The 22025-nt window shown below is 42.6% G+C and overlaps 1 protein-coding gene across 1 annotated transcript in view; it reads left to right on the top strand.

Annotated features, from left to right (window-relative positions):
* Window positions 1-22025, top strand: part of LOC122810707 (adhesion G protein-coupled receptor E1-like) — a 160980-nt gene that overhangs the window by 102367 nt on the left and 36588 nt on the right. Inside the window, exon 4 of the mRNA XM_044082271.1 lies at window positions 14250-14396. Within this exon, the coding sequence (XP_043938206.1) occupies window positions 14250-14396 (147 nt within the window). The remainder of the gene's footprint in view (window positions 1-14249; window positions 14397-22025) is intronic.

Genomic DNA, 22025 nt, shown 5'->3' with positions numbered 1-22025 from the left:
TCTATTTCACATGTCTGTGTTGTCCCATATGACATACACCCACAGATGTCATATGCTGCACTGACAACAGGGTTATGCAGACAAAGGGTGGTACGTGGGATATGTTTTTCAGGTTAGTTAGGCAGTGTAGTAGCCCGGCCACTAGATGTCATGGACATGTCAAGATAGCACATCACATTGTGTGACATTCATAGCAGGGCTATGATCCACACCAGTGAATCCTGTGGGCTGGCCTTACTCCAGCCCACTGTGTAGTACTGTTTGTATTCTCCACATGTGTAGTTCTGATCTGTAGTTCATGTCCCTACAGTGAACTGCACCACCACCATTGTATGCACAGATGTCCACACATCTGGCAATGACAGTTTGTGAGGATTCATGTCGGTGATTCACATAGTTTGCAAGTGTTGCACATGGGTAGGCATTGTGATGCATTGCAGGTCCGACCTGTATATTGTAACAGTACCATACATTATGTGTACATGTGGTAAATGGCCACATGGCAGATAGGTCTGTGCATTACAATGCCTGATAAATAATAACAGTCTCACCTGCAACGGGCTGCTGTTGCAGCAGAACGCCAGAGATACCTAAATAGAAGTAGCACAGCAGTATGAGCATTATCCACATCTGTATGATGGCTACAGGGTGCAATGTGCATGCTAACACATACACCAGTACATTAGAATATACTATGGTGTACGCACATGTGTGCATACACAGAGTAGCATACTATAGTATGCAGCATGTGTGTATACATGCCTTGCTTATGATGTTACATTACATATTGGACAGTGACACATGCAACTATATGGAATATAGTTGTTATAGGTGCAGTACTGACTTACCAGGCAACTCCAGGCTCAGTGGTTGAGAGACACCCACCTCCACAATATCTGTTAAGTCTTGTGGATATTGTTCTGCAGGTGTCCCCAGGTTGGCCAGTAGCTCCTCGGTACATGTGAATGTGGGCTGGGTTGGTGGTCCACCACCTGTTGCACCTTGTTCCCTGGTGATTGCATTTGCACGCTGTTTTGCCCACCAAATGAGGTCTGTACAGTGTCTTCGCACCTGCTGGTATGTGCGATTGTGGCCACCCACATCATTAACCCACCTGCGAATTTCCATCTTCAGGGCATCCCGCTGCTATGCATCCTGTCGCACATGGCTGAACAGGATATCATGATTGTCGTGTAGGTATGGGATGAGGGCCTCATCCTCCAAGTGGGTATAAAGGGGTGGCCTTGCACGCACCATACCTGGAAGACATAATGATGGAGACAGGTCACAGTAACTCACAGAGACATACAGCGCTACAGCTGAACATACATGTGTATCGCATTTATTACGAATTAAATAGTTGTATTTGCATATCTACATGACACTGACATCACTGACATGTTTGTGTCACACACATGTGACACTCAATGGTGAGTGGATATTATCACCATATATGTGTGTGTGTGTCACCTGATTACATTGCTCATACTCCATGTGGATGCTGTCTTGATGTGGGCATGTCTGTTTGCCTGTACTGGTGTTTCTACCTATCAGCACATGGCTGGATGTGTCCACATTAATGTAGTTGACCTTGATGCTGTGTATATGTCACATATAAAGACTTACACTGCCTTAACAGACATGACCTGTGACCCTGCAGACTTGCTCATGTAAGGTTTTACATGTATGTGTTCTGCCATATACATCTACATGGCACTGTACAGCAATTCAACATCCTGCCATGTATCACCTGTGTTGCACATGTGATACACATGGGATACTGGCTAGCCAGATGGTATTTGCAGGGATGGATATCAACTATAGCATGTACAGTCAAAGTCAATGAGTAGGCTATATGCCATGGGCCATGTATGAATCTAGGATGAAAGGTTACCTGGCTGTAGCTGACAGGTGGGTCTCTGGGGCCAGGTGGAGCAGTGCCACATTACTGATCCACAGGGTTAATGATACATTTACCATGTGGTCATCACATCATGTCTGAGAGGGGAGCGATGTGCAGCTTTGCTGAACAGGAATGCATAGTATGGCAGGACTATGTAATGTGTATGGGACAAGGATCTTTCCAGCATGTGGTGATCCTAGTACAGGAAAGGTGGATGTCCATGAAGCATGTGTTTGCGATCAGGATGTGTACATGTAGCATGTCCATCACTGGGTTGGATATGGATTTATTCAGGGTATGCATCATGCTACGTAGTGGAGATGGGGAATGGGAAGGTTGGTGTAGGCCATCTGCACATGGCCAATACCCGTGAAAGGAAATATGTGATCTGATATGGGTCACTTGAGTGTTGTGTATGGCTGGACATTGATCTCTATATTCATGAATGGCACCCTATCATGATTAGGGTTGCCACATATGACAACCTGACAGGTGTGGTGATGTAGCTATCACAGGAAAGACAACTGCCCAGCTGCATCCCTTGCACACAGTGTCCATTATGTTGACTGCTGCCTAGGTGGTAGTTCATGGGTACAGGGTAGGGTTATTAACATAGGGGTGACAATGCAATATGTAGCTGCCAGAATGTGGCCATATGTCACACACACCTCACCCACAAAGCCCCTTCTGTATGTTGTCCACAAAACTCTGAGTCGGCTATTGCTCCTAAGTCATAGTCATTCACATACTTCAATAGATAGATGCCTTCTGTTTGTCTGTGTGGTATGGACTCCAATGAGGGGGAATACAATTAATTAACCCTGTCTTACTGTAGCTGGCACTGGTGTGATGAGCATGTATTATTCAGACACCTTCTGTAGTGTTGGTTCTGCCAGCAGTCTTGTTGCAAAACATTCCTGTGACATAGGAATGTACATCTAGTATACCAAGTGTAGGTGGAGCACAGTATGGGTGATGGTGTCCTATGACCGGGCAAGGTTATAATATGCAATGTGAAATCAACCTTACTGTCATCTACATCTGTACTGCTGACATCAAATAATTTGATCAAGGTTCAGACTCAGCAGGGTAGTAGTAGTGCAGTACTTCCCATTATCAGTGGTGTCTCCCCCTTTGTGGGTTGTGATACCTGTTGGTGTGCACCAATCAGTGTGTACACAGCCTGACATGAAGCTATGTTTTCCATGATGTGTACGTGGAGAGCAACTTGTTTTGCCATATGTGTATGATACAACCTGTGATGTGGACAGGTCCCATGCAGCCTGAGTGCAGCTTGTACCTGCATAGTTGTGGGTACAGGGGCTCTGTGGTGTACATGGATATATGATTGCGTACCTGTTGGGGGGGTGACAGTGTGTTTATGTTATCCAAGACCCTATCTGGATTGCTTATTCATGCTCAGCACTTGTTCAGAACTTGTAAGCACTACGTAAGCTACTAATTGCTATAGCACTCAATCTTCCTCATTACCTAGAGGTAAACAGGTTTTGTACATACTTTTCTCACTTGCTTAGAGTAAAATAGCTCTTGCACTCACTTTCCTCACTTATCTAGGGGAAATTAGTTTTATATTCAGGCATGTCCAAGGGTCAGCTGCCAGTGTTTTCTCCTGTCTATCTGATGAATCTGGACATCTTGAGGCAATTTAAATATTGCCTCATGTGCACAGACAACCCTCTCCGCCTACCACCCAACACTACAACCTGTGAAAGATACACTTATCTAGCCAAACTGGAGGTAAAGCTCTCTCCAACCAAGCCAGACCCTGACAGTCATGTGAAGAAGGTAAACATTTGCACCACACCACACTCATTACATAGTCTCACTGAATCTACCCCACCATTAACTGGGAAAACAACTCATGTACCAACTCATTAGCTCAATACTTTCTGGAATTTATAAACACCAATGCCCTAGATCAACATATCCACACACCCACCAGGGGCAACAATATTCTAGACCTAGGCATTACCAACATGAGTGGCCGGTGTCCCACACCTGAAGTCAACTCCTCGTTGGTCCAATCCGACCATAAGCTGAACACCATTGATATCCACATCCCACCCCCGCCCCCCATTAATGGAACCACAGTATAATATGTCTACAAAGCCAACTTCATGCTTCTTAAGACAGATGTGGTGAACATCATGACACCCATGCAGATGGACAATACTGTTACAACTACTGAATCATACACAAATGCATTCTATAAGCACTTACACGAGTGAATGGATTGTGCTATCCCAAACAGAACCAAGACACTATACTCCTAATTAAAGAAGCCAATCTGGTGGTCCCCTGCCATAAAGAAACTGTACAACAGGAGGAAGACACTGTTGCAAAAGAGAGTACAATCCCATGCATGGAGGAGCTCCCTGGTCAGTCTCAGTAAGAAGGTGAGATCCTCCAAAGCTAGCTACGAAAACAAAACCACCACTAATTCCCACACAACCACAAAGCATTCTATAGCTATGTCAGATATATCGATGTCAACACCCAGATCTGCTCTGAGTTACAGCACAAAGGCACAAACATTATAGAACCAACTGATATTGCCAACATCCTGGCAAATAGGTTCAGTACTACCTTTCCCCCCTCTCACCCCCTAAAGGGCCCATATCTATACAGGAAGAGTGCAGAGTCCCTGTAATCACAATTACACAGGTAAAAGCTGCACACTCTAAAGCCAATATCACAGCATCCATGGGACCGGACAACATCCCAGGCTGCGTTTTACATGAACTTCAGAACGTACTGGCTCCCCACCTACACACCATGTTCAGTAATAGCCTCGCATCGGGCTTTGTGCCCCCTGAATGGCACACAGCAGCAGTTATCTCACTCCACAAAGGTGGCACCACAATGGACCATGGGACCTATTGCCCTATAGGCCTGACTAGCCTGGTCTGCAAGGCTATGGAGCACATCCTCATGGATCTCAGTCACAGAGACATTGGGTACCTCCAAACCTTTGACCCCTCCCAGTTTGGCTTTGTTAAGGGCAGACCATGCCTCCTAAACCTGGTGGAATTCTTAGAGACAGTTACCAAGGCATTAAATGAGGGTAAGGAGGTCCACACAGCCTACCTAGATCTCTCAAAGGCTTTCAACACCATTCCTCATTCTGGTATTATTGACATACCCATCCGCCTGAACATTAACCCCTATGTCATGTGATGGTTTGCAAAGTGGCTCACAGACAGAACCCACACAGTGGGAGTTGCATACCCTAGGTCCGACTGTATTTACAAGTGGCGTCCCCCAGGGCTCAGTCCTAGGACCCCTCATGTTCAGTATATAATTCTCTGACTTACAGGCAAGTACAGGAGGGCTTTGGCTGAAAAGGTTTGCAGACAACTGCAAACTAGGGGACATAATTGTTTCCACAGCTGTTACAGACACCCTCCGGAAGGGTCGCACTGAGATGGATACCAGGTATCAATATCATGGCCTCAAGCTGAATGCCAAAAAGTGCATAGTCATCCTCTTTGGATATAACTACTTACCCACGAACTACCACATAGGTGCTAGTCCCCTACATACAGAAAAGGTAATAAGGGATCTGGGAACCCCTGCAGATAGCAATCTCTCCTTTGATACCCATAATGACAAGGTGGTTGGAATATCCTTCTACGTTGCTCCCCTAATCTCTAATGGGTTTGCATCCAGAACAAAGGAGGCCATTGTGCCTCTCTACTCATGACTTATTAGACCCATTAAAGGATACAACACTCCATTTGGGATGTACCTTACAAGACAACTGCAACAGCATGGAAGAACACAAAAGTACCACACCAAGAGGATTACTGACCTCAAACAGATGACCTATGCAGCCCAACCTAAGAAACTCCAGCTGTACTCTGTTGCATACCGCATACTCACAGGTTGTCTCTGCTGACATACAAGGCCCATGTACAACCCAGTATTGCTGGATATGCTCCACCTAAACAGAGGCCCCTGAGAGCCACATGCTCTAGGGATATACACCTAACCACAATGGAGACTAGGAAGTGCTGGGCGGATAGATTCCTGACTCGGAGACTCCCCATGCTTTGGAATATGATTTCAATGTACATCAGGCAGGGTCCCTCACTAGCACTCTTCAAGAGAAACCTTGACGGGTGGATGGGAGACAGACATGTACCCTGGGGATCACTGCAGTGGCTCTGCTGGACAGAGGCATGGAGAACTAATGGCTCTGCCATTCAGAGGCACAGGGAACAAATTTATGGGGGTGGAAAAAGCCAACACACTCTAGCTAGGCTTATAAATACCCTTGGTAAGACAGCCTAGTACCTACCTTTGCACTTATTACATGTCTTATGTGCATGGATAGTTAACTAGCTCTTCCATTTTACTTTGCTATCATGCTGATAAACTGTCGGGTGACTACAAGTCATATGTATTCTGTTACTGTGTATTGTAAATGGCAATAGACATAGCTAATGTTTGCCTAACATAACAGTAATGCTATGTAAGTTGTAATACATATATGCCTACCGTACTGAACATTTCACAGTTATTGGCACAATATCCCACAATGCAAATCATAATTGCACAGTGGGCCAACCTTCGACATGTTATTCTCAGTAATACACCCACACATATGCCTGCTGTTACAATATATCAACATATACTATCCCCTGTTATAGCACATACTTGTTGGACCTGCCCTGCCACTGACAGCGGCTGGTGAGGAATATTTGTGTTCAAAGCCCTTATATAGCATCCCTTGTGGTGTATGCAGTGTTTGCCTTGTGACCTACAGCAGTACATACATAAATACTACAAGCGTTGCTATGCTCAACAATACATCACTACAAGATAACTGTTTCCACTATATGGATTGCGTGCACTTTAAATATTACAAAACAGGTACTACATACACAGACATACTGAGTGTTCTACATACCTTATTAGTAACCCAAGGTGTCATTGACTGTTAATTCAATCCTTTTCAGTTTGTGTTTCAATCATCTTTGTAACGTTCTGCTGGTATATACGGATGGTTTGAATGTATGATAAGCCATCCTTTTCTAGTTAAATATCGGTAACATGTGCTATCCTGACCACCAATTGTTATTCCAAAGTAGTTAATTAAATGCACATCAGCTGTGCAGCTACTCCATTAGCCAATACCATGGCAACAGTGGTGTATAATTGAGTACTCCACTTGGGCGTTGTCTGTTTGCCTTACTTTTGAGAAAGACGGCCTGGATATGTTGTTTGTGATGTATTTCAACAGCTATATGGAGACAGATAGAGATATATTAGCTTCATGACTCCCATGGATTGCGTGTAAGGGCTAGACAATGTTGTTCTACATGTGAGTACAGTTGTTATATTTTAGAACTTTGCTACTTATGCAGGGTTTGTTTGTACCTGTTACTTCTGCAGATGTTTCATTCTGGCAAGGATGTTTGGGCAGTTCAAGGCTGTATGGCTATGCATGAACTGTTATGTGGTTTACAGTGTGCTCACCAGACATCCTTGATTTGGTGTACATGTGTATCATACTGTGCTGTTAATTAGTAATTGGTAACACTTCCCGGTGTACACACAGCCCTCTGAAATGGGATTAGTGCAAACAAACCCTGTAATATCAGAAGCTGTTCCATTGTATAATAGCAACTTTTTCACATAGGGCCATCTAGTCTCTGACAAAGTATGTTAAGGCTCCTGCAGATGTCGTACAGTGAGTGAATGATTTGTGATGCTATTACAGTTTGTATTGTAATTTGTTTGGGTGTGTGGGTGATGTTGGTGGGTGTACATAGCAGATGCAGGTGTGTAGGAACTGCTTTTATACATAATCGATATGTAAGTGAGGGTTCCTTCCCTATTTGAACACCTATGCTTTAGTGGACTAATACTATGGTAATTGCAGGCTAATTCATTAAGGCACTGTTAAGTGGTTCCTGTATAGCATGCAGGTGATGTTAGTCCTTGAATCCTTTCGGCAATACATCAGAATGTAATGAAGTGTTGCTACATGAAAGCTGTGTATTTCTGTCATAGGTATTTGGAGACATTGGAGTTGCGTTGGTGACTGACCATCTTTGGCTACGGTTGCCACCTTTTCATATGGCTATAGTGGGACATTTTCGGGACACACATCAAATTTTACAGGCCGACACAAACCCACAGTCAGTACAAGGGATAGAACTTTCCTTTCTTGCCTATGTATAAGCTTATTCTTGTAGCAGTTTAGTTGCTTATCCCGTTTCTTGTAACATGTAGGTATTTAAGATACAGAAAGAACTATTGTATGCATCTATTACATTACATATGGGACATAATTATGTCCTACAATCTTAGGACATTTGCCACATTTAATATATTTGGTCAGGACACAACCGTCCAAAGAGGAACTGTCCCTCACAAAGTGGGACAGGTGGTAACCCTGTCATTGGCTCATGTCCATAGCACATATTTGTAATAGTGTATAGGCATATACTCTCCATATCCTTTGTTCATAAAGGTTGGTCAGGGCGGAATGTGTGATTGCTATGGTCCATGTTATACTCATATATGAGCACTTCAACCTCTGTATACAGGATACCTACGGAATCCCGAAACCACACAATTCCGATGCCCACAGTACTGGGACCAGACTCCCATACCCCACATTACTGACAGCGACAGTAACTCAGGAAAGTAACACAAACATGGAACACACACACGCACACACAGGCACACTGCTACCCACCACATCCAAACAAACCATCCTACACTACGTATGAGCAGGTGGGCAAGCCCCCTACACCCCCCATGTGGGTGTCTGTGCTGCCCACACCCCCCAACTTTAATATTCTATCTCCTAGATCGCACAAACAGATGCACAAAGCAAACTCACACCCACACATTACAGTCCCCCAGGAACACACACCACACTCAGAACACACACTTACACACACTACAGCCCTCAGAAACACATTTACACAGAGTAACCTACCTGAACCGCAATACCAGAAGCACTGACTAACTGTCCCTCATGCTTCTGGTGTTTCAGTACTGTGTTCTTTTGGACTTTAAGCCTCGTGATTACACACGTCAGTATGTCAGGTAGTTGGTATGTGGTAGGTATCCCATGTATATGTACCTCCATGGTTATGTAGATGTTGTTAACCTATCTATATATCTACATATATATGTATATCCCCATATAGCGACATATCTCTCTCTCTCTCCCTCTTTCTCTCTCTATATAGATGTTGATGTATATATATATATATATATATATATATATATATATATATATATATATATATATAGCATACACCTTTCATTGGGTACATGCCGGTTTGTCCTATTTCCACACATTCCTACCTTTTGTGTTTTATCCTGTCAGTATACACAGCTGCCATTGGTACATCTCAGGTAGTTTAGTGGTATGTTACTGTGAAGATTGTATACATGGTTGCGTGTTCTAATCCTGGCAGTGGTAATTTTACCTCTCAGAGCAGGCACTGGTAGTGCAAGGGTGATTAACGCACATTTCAGCGGTTGTGTGTTCCACATGTTTATTATTCTGTGGAATACTACCTATATATGCAAGCTGTGGTTAAGGTATACTATGTAACATGTAAATCATCTGAGAATATTCCTGTCACGAATACTCCCCATTATTTGGAAGTACATCCCTGATTACATTATACAAAACCCCTCACTTACACTCCACAGAATCCTTGCAGAGTGAGTGGGGAACAGTGGATACACCCCAGGGATCCCACAATTGGCTCTGCTCCACAGAGGGACAGTTAGTTAATCAATGAGGTGGTGACAGCAGACACTTTTTGGCTATGCTTATGAGTGGCCTCGGGCAGTTAGGCATGTACTTACCTATGTATCTATGAGCCTATACATACAGTATGGACACATTGATTTACTGTTCAGGTATTGACTTACCTTGGGCCAATGGCAGTTGTGTGTACAATAGTTGAGGGCTACCTATGTAGGATGCACACAGTAGACTACCTATACATGACAATTTACAGGTGGTCATGTGTGTGTGTGCTATCCATGTTTGCTGTGTGTGCAGGTGGAGAATGGTGTCAGTCCATAAGTGCCTACATTGTCAGTGTGTGTGCTATATGCTCCCTTTTTGCCAAGGAATGGGCATACTGGGCACACCTCTGTCTCTCTACTGGGGCTAGCACAGGATGTTCATGGTCTGAGTCCCTCTGTCCCTGTGGGGCCCTTGGCAATGGTGGTGGTCTGTGAGGGCCTTCACCATTCTGTCCCTGCTGCAGCTGTTTCCGCAGGATCATATTGTGTAGCATGGCACATACTATGAAGATTTGGGCACACGTGCCTGGAGAGTACTGCAAGGCTCCTCCAGATATGTCCAAGCAATGGAACCATGATTTCAGCATCCCAAACAAGTGCTCTGTGATTATTCTGGTTTATGATTGTGCCCCATTATGGCGTTCTTGCGTGGCTGTGTGTGCATTTCTGATGGGAGTCATCATCCATGGTTCCAGTGCATAGCCAGCATCCCCCACCAGGTGGCCATATGGGACGTCCCCCTTGGCAAATACCTGATACAGCTGTGAGGCATGCCAGATGTGGGAGTTGTAATAGCTTCCAGGGCTGCCAGCACACACATCCACGATAATGCCCTGGGCATTGCAAATGGCCTGGCAGTTGATGGAGGGGTATCCCTTGCGGTTTATGTAGCGCCTACCCTGCTCACTGGGTGGTGTCTTGATGTATATGTGCATGCAGTCTATTGCACCCAGTACCTCTGGGTAGTCTGCCACATGGTAGAAGAGATGCATATTGCTGGTCAACTCCTCCTACATTCGGGGGAAGTATATGCGCTCATTGGTATGTGGTAACATGGCATCCAGGAACTGATGGAGTACCCTGGATGCTGATGCCTGTGAGATCCGCATGATATCCCCAGTTGGCCTTTGGAAGGTACCTGTGGCTAGTATTCTCAAGCTTACTCACACCTTCGTGTCCACTGGGATGGGTTCCCCTCTGTTACTTCTGGCTCTGAGGCATAGCTGGCACAGCTCAACAAGTTGCTGTATGGTGTCCCTGTCCACCCTGTAATGCTCTACTATCTCCAGATCATGTAGCCCCTGGTAGGTTACCCTGGGTCTGAACACTCTTCTCCTCCTCCAGTGCCTGAGATGGTTGTCAGCATCATCCTCCACACCACCATCAGTCTCCAATCAAAGCTATGGCAGCCCCTAACATGTACATATTAAAAGTTCCCCGTTTGTATATACCAAGGGTGCAGAGTGTCTGGGAATACACAAGTGTGTGTGTGTGTAGGGCTTTCACAGCTTATACTATTGTGCAATGGATGATGCTGGTGTAGTTGGGTGTGTATGTGCAATTCCAGCTGCGGAGTATCTTAATTATTGGTTTTACAGCAGGTACTGCTATTGTGGGGCCTTTGGTGTTGACTTACGCTTGGCTGCCATGATTCATCTATTGCTCTTTACTTCACTTTTCAACCCGATTCCCCTCCCATTGTCAGACATGCATCCAGCTGCCTGCTTTCTTGTTTTGTACTTTTACAACCCAGGATTGTGTTTGGAAATGTGTTATGTAGCTGATCTACTGCAGGTTTGCTTTGTTCTGCTGTGACAGTTCTCTTTTCTTTGCTGTACAGCACCTCCCCTTTCCTGTTCTGCAGGTAGCTGCTAGCAGCCTTGTTAGCTGTTGTCAATGGTCCACTGTGAGTTCCTAGGTGTTAATTACTCATGTGTACTCCAATTACCATGCTGCAGCATTTCCTTATTGTCTTCCCGTATCCTTCCTGTTTCACCTGTGGTGTGCAGCCGTTTACCAGGTTTCGAGCGCATTTTCATCCACGTTCACATGCACTTTCAGTTACCTTGTGTGCTCTCAGCTAAACAAAGCTATGGCTACTTCCACACCCCTACCCTGTGGCTTTGCTTAGCAACAGGCAACCCGAATTAGCAAGCTCCAGTGTGCTTACAGCTATGGTGGAGCACCCCTCTCTTGATATCATATTTACCTCCAGGCCACTCATCGGTGTTGTACCACTACGACATGTGGTACATCCTTACACTGGCAGGGAGTTGCGATTCAGTAATACTTGACTCATTTGCATGGCATTGACTACTGATTCCTAGTTACCATGCAGAATACTGTCACAGACCCTTAGCAACCCTTGCGTCATGGTTGTGGTGTAACATGCGTGCCACTGACTATTATGGGGAATTCATGAATTGTGTTACATTGCAGTTTTATGACATCTAAATATATTTTCCTTGTGATCCATTTTGTGCATCGATGCACTGCGGTTTTACTTTGCGTTAGTGTGGCCATGACATTAAATGTTAATTTTTATGCGTTGTGCATGTTTTTTATGCCATTGGCTATATATTTAACCATTGGCATATATTAACATTATAATACGTAAGTCTGGACCACTTTCATGTCTCTGATTTTATGCACCACTTCATGAATCGCTATATACCTTCATTTGCATGCTACACTGCTGCACATGGAGTAATTAGCATACATGTGCTGGGAGCTGCACAGCTCTGGCGTACGCTGGTAGCGCATGTGGAAACAGGTTGTACCTGAATCGCTTGGCGGCCATATTTGGCGCTAGATCACCGACGCTACTCCGGCGCCTAGTGCAAGCTTCATGAATCCCAGGGAAAATTTTTTTTTAGCCAAATTAAGGTTCAGCCTCTCACCTGCATTAACATTGCTAACCAGCCTTATCCCTATACTATAGTTCATCTGCAGTCTGAGTCATCAGAACTGTCTGTTATTGTTGCATGTCAGCTTATTTCAGACGTAGGCTAAATGTACCCTCATTTTCACACAAGGGTAGTAGAAGCGGAACTCTATGGGGCAATAATAGCATGTTTACTAAATGCTAATCTGCATGTTTTTAATGTGATTTCAATAACCCTATGTCAAACGCAAGTATATTGTTAATGACAAATTGGTATGTTACTAGAAAGAAATCATGCATGCTAGCTACAACCAAAATGAACAATTAAGGAAGCATATTATACGCATCTACAGTATGCTTTATGCAAGCATGCTATATGTGGTCTTCCTTGTATATAGGCAGATTTAAGGCCAACTAATTGATGGTGAGCTTGAAGTAAAATTAAAAGTAAGGAAATATTGTCATAGATGGACACAATGCCCACAACCATAGCATGAACTAAAACAAAAAAAACAGTAAAATGTAGTGCTTTGCGCACGGTGCACAATAGGTGTGGAGACAGATGCTTTGTGAACTAAACATGGTGATACTTCATTGTAATCCACAACGGGTGGATAATTTATACTGGTATATTTGTCCTTCATATTATATACTGTAAATAAATAGTTCTAAAACATGTATAGCTTAACATGATGGATATAAATGAAATATACTTAAATAACAATCCAGAAATATATCATCGAAAGAGCTCTCAGGAGATTTAACTTATTTAACAAGGTGTCTTAGAATAAGAGACAGATAATGCAACTCGATTGAAGGTAGAAACTTGCTCTGCACTTTCAGACTGTTATAACAGAGATTATGTTACCAGAATGTGCTGTAGAACATTCGGCTCATTTGGGGTCATGAATCAATGTGTAGCACAATGATACAGTGGGTAATCAAAAAATTTTCCTGTTCGATTCTCAGCTGGGGTGCATTCTCTGAGGAGTCTGAATGTCCCTCCTACATTTGTTTGGGATTCCTGTGGGTGATTCAGTTTCCTACCACATTCCAAAGACATGTAGTAGATTGATTGGACAAGAGAGCCCTACCAATGCATTAGGTGTGTGTGTGTGTGTGTGTGTGTGTGTGTGTGTGTGTGTGTGTGTGTGTGTGTGTGTGTGTGTGTCTGTGTGTGTCTGTGTGTGTATCTGTGTATGCAGTGCGTGCGCAATTATGGCAGGGCCTGGTCCCCATTTGAGTAAACATTGGCTCAAGATGATTGTCGTTGTTGAGGTGACACCCTAACCCCATGTGCAAAAATAAGAAAAAGAAGTTGGGAATGATTGGATGGATGGATGGATGGATGGATGGATGGATGGATGGATGGATGGAATCATGCTACAATTCTTTATGTGTACATAGTCTACCACATGCATTTTATTGAATATATATTTATGCATGACATTTATAGATAAGGTGGACAGAATATGAGTCGGGATACAAAATACAAGGAGAAGCTTGCAGGCATTTAACTGTTTTTCTTTGTTTCATTTTCATACCCAGATCTATAAACGTCTTAAAATATCATACCAAGAGTATCTTTAAAGAATGAACAAACATTGCATTCTAAATAATGCCTCCTAAATTTATATCTCACTCTCATTTCAGATACTGATGAATGCAATGACAAGAGAACATGCCCTACCAATGCATTATGTCACAACACCATCGGAAGTTACTATTGCTTATGCAAACCTGGATTTAAGGCTCTCTCAGGAGCATTGAATTTCACCAGTGCACGTGAGAGATGTGAAGGTAGGTGTAATTTAATGTTTGTTTCTTTACTGTTTGTTTTTGAGTGCTATATAACTGAAGGTAATTAATCATGGATGTAACTAATATCATTCTGTTACTAAGAAGCGAACTCTGGCAACTCATACGTCTCCCAACAAATTGTCTCCTGAAGCTGCAATGAACACATGTAATAAATTATAGCAGTAGAGCAACTTCTCAGTTTAAACTGGTCCATTTAAATTTATTTTGCCTGACTTACAAGTCTAATGGATGTGTGGATGAAACTGAAGTAAACATAAGTGCAACAATATGCTTTCTCCTTAATATGGCTGAAGATTTCTCTCCTGCAGCCTCATGTTTGCAAGTACTTTACCACATATAGTACAGCCCAAGCTATCACTGGAAAATATTAAACAGAATACCGGTTGATCTAACTGCTAACGTTTACATAATTGAGCAATAAATCAGACAAAATGTCTTTTAGCCAAATTAAGGTTCAACCTTGCACCTGCATTAACATTGCTAACCAGCCTCATCCCTATTCTATAGTTCATCTGCAGTCTGAGTCATCAGAACTGTCTGTTATTATTACATGTCAGTTTACTTCAGACATATGCTGACTGTACCCTCATTTGCACACAAGGGTAGTAGAAGATGAACTCTATGGGGCAATAATAGCATGTTTACTAAATGCTAATCTGCATGTTTTTAAGGTGGTTTCAATAACCCTAAGTCAAACTGAAGTATGTTGTTAATGACAAATTGGTATGTTACCAGGATGAAATCATGCATGCTAGCTACAACCTTCTTCTTCTTCATTCAGCTGCTCCCATTAGGGGTCGCCACAGCAGATCAACTGTTTCCATTTCTTCCTGTCCTCTGCATCTTGCTCTGTCACACCAACCACCTGCATGTCTTCTCTCACCACATCCATAAACCTTATCTTAGGCCTTCCTCTTTTCCTGTTACCTGACAGATTCATCGTTAGCATATTTTTCCCAATATACTCTGCATCCCTCCTCAGCACATGACCAAACCAACATAATCTTGCCTCTCTGGCTTGGTCCCCAAACCTTCCAACCTGGGCTGACCCTCTAATATACTTATTCCTAATCCTGTCCATCCTCGTCACACCCAGTGCAAATCTTAACATCTTCAACATGCTAGCTACAGCCAAAATAAACAATTAAGGAAGCATATTATATGCATACATAAACTTGTCTTTGTTTTGGCTCATTAGCAGCAGTACAAAAGAACTGCCTGCTCACACCCTTGTTCTCCTACTCCTCCTTCCCTGTTTATTACCTTAAGCCAATCCAAAAGTTAATAAATATTACCTGTGGCAGGCACCATTTTTAAAACTACAACCACCCTTTGTCACTATCATATGTTCATTTATCAGTTTACTCTGTTACCTGATTAACTGCGGTGGTGGTGCTGCGGTAGCATTGTCACCTCACAGTTAGACGTTGTCCTGTTCGATTCTCGAATCCAAAAAAGCACAAACAGGACCAAGAAAAAATAAATCCAAGGCAGGAAGCCAAACCAAGACAGGCTAGTACTTTGTAAAAATATTCAGAAAATGATCTGATTCTTTATTGCGAAACAGTAGAAACAGTAAAAACAAGCGCTTTCGCTCGGTCTCTGCCGAGCTTTGTCAAGTTAAAAATACAAAGTGCAACAAGGCTTTATATACACTGTAGCTAATTGTTAATTAATCAATTAAAACTTAAAGTTGCAGAGATTACTAAATTGTTAAAAAGCTACTTAGTTGTTAAAAGTTAGACCTGGTGCATAAAAAACAGTAATACTGTGCCAAATCAGTTGAGAATAAAACAACCTGATAATAGGACAAAAGGTATTTATGTGCTTTGTGGAAGTGTATTCATATGGAGAAAAATTTGTTGGGCAAAGCCATCCAAGGCATTAGGACATTGTCAAAACATAGTCGCAATCATCATAAAATACCCTCGAAGTATAAGAACATACAGGAAATATTCTGTGTGTGTATGTGCAGATGTGTATTTAGAAGGATGTTTGAAATAAATTGTTTATTATGTTCCACATGGAAATTTTATATATCAGCAATGAGTGAGCTTCTCATAATCTAGCCTTTCTTAACTTAAGGACACTGTTTATATTGATGTTGTCGTTTAATCCGGGGTGTCTGCCTGCATCCAGTTTAAGTTGCCATATGAGTTCCCTGTATTCAAGGGTTGTCTCCCAGTCGCCTCCCCTAGCATCCGGGATAACTTGCTCCAACACAATGAATTTTAGATCAATCTCGGGGCAGGTAAGGGAATGCTTGTAGAATGCATTGGATTCCTTTTGTTTATTATCTGTTCGATTCTCAGCTAGAGCATCTTCTGTGTGGAGACATGCGCGAATGGGCATACCTTCATTGAAGGATGTGCATCAGGGTTGGCAACTCGGCACGTAAAAATCTACTGCCAATCAGTAGCGGACTGGAGTTCCACTGTGGTGATCCCTAACCGGGAAAAGCTGAAAAATGCAACAACAACAACAACTCTGTTACCTGATTGTTTCCAGCCCCATCAAAAGAGCTACTAACAGGGTCTCTACACAATTCACTCTCCACCCTGCCCTCCTGCTCCCGGTGGTCATACCTTTATTAAACTCACAAACCACAACCATCTTTCCAATAGCCAACCACAGCACTAACCCAACACTTCCTCCTCCATCTTCCCACTACTATCACATCTCCTCAACTAACATGTACAAGCATACCTTACCTATGCTCTCTGCATGCACTCTCCTTGCATATCTTACATCCTACCAAAGCTCCATCATTCCCCCACTCGACCACTACCACTGTACTACCGACCACTCATGTCTCACCCTCACTCAGCTCCCCTCCCACCAACTCAAGAACCCTCCCCATGCACCCCCCACATATACTACCAATTATATTACTCAAACATAAAGCATCCCTACAACTTAATATACTAAACCTCCCACCATACCTATTACCCACAGAGCACAATCATAAAGTTTCCCCTAATAAACAAACACATTCAAAAACTGAGAAAACTAATAACCTCATGCATATCAAAACTAGCCCTAAGTGGAGACATCCACTCCAACCCTGGCACTACCATCTCCAACCTCAGTCCTCATAATCAGATTAGAAACCACAACTTCTCCCATATCACAGCCAATAGAAAGCCAAGTGACTTCCTTCTACTAAGCCTAAATAGAAGTATATCCAACAAAGTCCATGAACTCCATGCCACCATAGACTTGTACTCCCCAGATATAGTCATCCCGACAAAAGCCTGGCTAAAACCTCACATTACCAATGAGAAAATACTCCCTACCAGTTATGGCATACTAAGAGTAGACCAGCTAAACAAGAAAGGAGGCGGTGTAGCTATAATATTTAAACAGCATCTAAACATCCAGTTCTTAAAATCATCAGCTCCACATATAGGCAATGAAGAAATAATATATACCAACCTCAAAATAAACCAAAACAAAACCATCAACATAATTGGATGGTACTTCCCACCTGGCCAAAACATCCCTCCACTAGAAAACCTCCTCAGCTGGTCTACCCACCATCTCACCCAAGAAACTATAATTTTAGGTGATTTCAATATGAACTGGCAATCATGTTCTGGCAACCATCCAACCCATCATGTAAACCTTCATGGCTTCACCCAACTAGTCCAGTCGCCAACCAACATAAATAAAAACTCCAGCAAGCACACTACCCTGGAATGGATACTAGTCAGTAAGAGCCCCGAGTCATATATAACAGGATGCTTATCAGATAGCCTCAGTGATCACTCCCCAACATTCCTCCTCAAAAAATACCTATACCTAGCTAAACCTGTCATCTACCATCAAATACTTAAAAAACTAAACTTTAACCCACTCACATTCATTTCATCCCTCAAAGAATGTAACTGGCATCCTCTAAAGTACCTCAGTCTTGATGACACAGTTTAATTTTTTAATACTACCTTCCTGAGCATCCTTAATTACCATGTCTCCATAAGACTTTCCAGACCCAAAGCACAACCCTCCCCATGGCTACAGAAAACCACTAAGTCAGAAATGAAAAACAGGGATAAAGCCTGGGAGCACTGGCACAAAACCGAAACCTCCTCAACTAGACAGAAATTCCTAAAACTACACAATAGAGTCAAAAAGCTAATAAAACAGGACAAATTCCAATACTACTAGTCTGCCCTAGACGCCTCCCAACACAGCCCCAAACAATTCTGGTCCTCCATAAACTCCATCCTCCACCCATGTAAAGTCAGTATCTCTCCTCCTAACATCCCTCACTCCTCCGAAAATATTGCTACCTCATTCAACACACACTTCACACAAACCATACTATCACTAGCTAAACAACACAACCCCCGTCCCCGCCAACCCATACCTTCAACTAGTAATCTCCCCACTGCCTTCTCTTTTTCTTCTGTACCTACCTCCAACATAAAAATCTCTTAACTAAACTTAAGCCCACCAAATTAGCAGCAGACAACCTCCCAAGTGAATACCTACAAATTGCAGCTGATGCTCTGGCCTACCCAGTATCCATCTTGACTAACCGATCTCTGTCAGAAAGTTATATTCCCACACTGTGGAAAGTATCACATATAATTCCCCTCCACAAAGGTGGCCCCTCCAGAGAACTAACCAATTACTGCCCCATAGCTATTCTCTCTCCACTCTCCAAAATACTAGAGATATGCATATACTCTCAGGTCTCAGACTACCTGCTGACTAACAACCTCCTTTCCAATACTCAGCATGGTTTCCGACCAAACCATAGCACCACCACTGCCTTAGTCTCCTTTACTAACACTATCCTTCAGCATAAAAACAATGGCTATCTCTCCTCTGCTACTTTCCTAGACCTATCTAAAGCATTTGACATGGTCCCATACAAACAACTCATATCTGTCCTCAATAACCTATCCTTCTCTCAATCAGTCACCAACTAGTTTTAGAGTTACCTGTCTGACCGCCAACAATCCGTTGTATGGCAGAATGACATATCTCCTCAACTACCTGTCTCCATAGCGGGTCCCCAAGGATCCATCCTTGGACCCCTACTCTTCTCTATTTTCAGCAACAATCTAGCCTCTGCCACCAAACATGGCACACTCATACAATACGCAGATGACTCAACCATCATCTGTTCAGCTTAATCCCTACCCAAACTGCAAAAAGTCACACAGGAAGCCTTTTCCACTATTGAAACTTGGTTATCCGATGCCCAATTAATACACAACCTAAACAAAACTAAACTACTCATCTTCTAACCCACCAAACATACTCAAAACAACTCTCACTTTAACATCACAGCAAAATACAACACCTCTATATACCCAACTGAACACACCAAATTGCTAGGAGTGGAAGTAGACAATAAATTAAAATTTGACATTCGCATATCCAAGACCATAAAAAAGTCCACAAAAAAATAGGAGCGTTATGCATAAATAAGCAACTTCTCACCAAAGCAGCAAAGATTTCAATAGCAAATTCTCACCTTATCTCCCCCTACTTTATGCCTCTCCAATATATACCAACCTAAGGCAATGCGATCTGAACAAGCTAGAGACCTGCTACAACAAAATCACCAAATTGGCCACAGGGGCATCCTACCGTTGGCTCCACTGTCTCTCACTTGCTGAACGGGGCTGGCTTGAACTCCCTCACCTCCTTCAATGGTATCAACTGTCACTCGACCCAAACTAGTAAACCATCCACTAAATGTCCCATCCCTCCAGAATCTACTCCAAACCTATCACACCACCAGACCACTACAATCCAGCAACAAAAATCACTTGCAGATAACTAAAGCCAATAACTCTGCTGGTGAAGCACTATTCTCTTGCACCATAACCAAATTATGGAACTCCCTCCTACCCACAATTACCCCCATGCCATCATGCACCCACTTCAAGACTTTACTAAAAGCGCACCTAAAAACATGTTGGCTATGCCCTTGCAACTCCCACTCTAATATCACCCACCCCATCCAACCACTATCTTTCTTTCCACCCCACTAACTACCTTGATTATAGCAAGCTCAGATGCTCATAAGCCTAGTACTTATTATACAGCAGGAACTTCTTATTGTAACATTTGTTAATGTCTGTTATGTACTTCGCATATAAAGATTCTAGTTGTCTACTAATGTACTATGTTCTTCATCTGTAAATATGTTTGTAATTAATTGCTATGTTAATCAAATTGTTAATTGCTGTGTAATCCAATGTAACTACTGTTTGTTTATTTTAACTGTGGAGCTTTTCTCCCCGGGCCTCCGCTGAAAATGAACCTACGTCCAGTCGGACACTCCCGGTCAACAAATGTAAATAACTAAATAAATAAATAAATGCATCTATAGTATGCTTTAGGCAAACATGTTATATGTTGTCTTCCTTGTATATAGGCAGATTTAAGGTCAACTAATTGATGGTGAACTTGAAGTAAAATTAACAGTAAGGAAATATTGTCATAGATGGACACAATGCCCACAAGCACTGCATGAACTGAAAAAAAAACAGTAAAATGTAGTGCTTTGTGCACTGTGCACAATAGGTGCAGAGACAGATGCTTTGTGAACTCAACATGGTGATACTTCACTGTAATCCACAACGGATGGATAATTTATACTGCTATATTTGTCCTTCATATTATATACTGTAAATAAATAGCTCTAACACATGTATAGCTTAACATGATGGATATAAATGAAATATACTTAAATAACAATCCTGAAATATATCATAGAAAGAGCTCTCAGGACATTTAACTTATTTAACAAGGTGTCTTAACATAAGAGACAGATAATGTAACTCAGTTGAAGGTAAAAACTTGTTCTGCTCTTTCAGACTGTCATAACAGAGGTTATGTTACCAGAATGTGCTGTAGAAAATTTGGTTCTTTTGGGGTCATGAATCATGGGGTAGCAAGGTGATACAGTGGGTAATCAAAATATTTTCCTATTCGATTCTCAGCTGGGTTGCCTTCTCTGAGGAGTCTGAATGTCCCTCCGGCATTTGTGTGGCATTCCTGTGTTTGCTTCAGTTTCCTACCATATTCCAAAGACATGTAGTAGATTGGATTGATTGGACACCCTAAATTGTCCATGTGTGTGTGTGTGTGTGTGTGTGTGTGTGTGTGTGTGTGTGTGTGTGTGTGTGTGTGTGTGTGTGTGCACGTGCATGTGTGTTTGTGTGTGTGTGTCTGTATGTGTATCTGTGTATGTGCAGTGCATGCGCAATTATGGCAGGGCCTGGTCCCCATTTGAGTAAACATTGACTCAAGATGATTGTCGTTGTTGAGGTGACACCCTAACCCCATGTGCAAAAATAAGAAAAACAAGTTGGGAATAGATGGGTGGATGGATGGATGGATGGATGGATGGATGGATGGAATCATGCTACAGTTCTGAATGTGTACATTGTCTACCACATGCATTCTTTTGTATATATATTCATGCATGAAATTTATGGATAAGGTGGACAGAATATGAGTCAGGATACAAAATCCAAGGAGAAGCTTGCAGGGATTTATCTGTTTTTCTTTGCTACATTTTCATACCCAGATCTATAAATGTCTTAAAATATCATGCAAAGAAAGTGGGCCGGATTCACGAAG

Source organism: Protopterus annectens, chromosome 9.part0, assembly GCF_019279795.1.
Source record: "Protopterus annectens isolate FY-2018-M chromosome 9.part0, PAN1.0, whole genome shotgun sequence".
NCBI lineage: Eukaryota > Metazoa > Chordata > Ceratodontiformes > Protopteridae > Protopterus > Protopterus annectens.
This window is presented reverse-complemented; position numbering and strand designations above follow the sequence as displayed.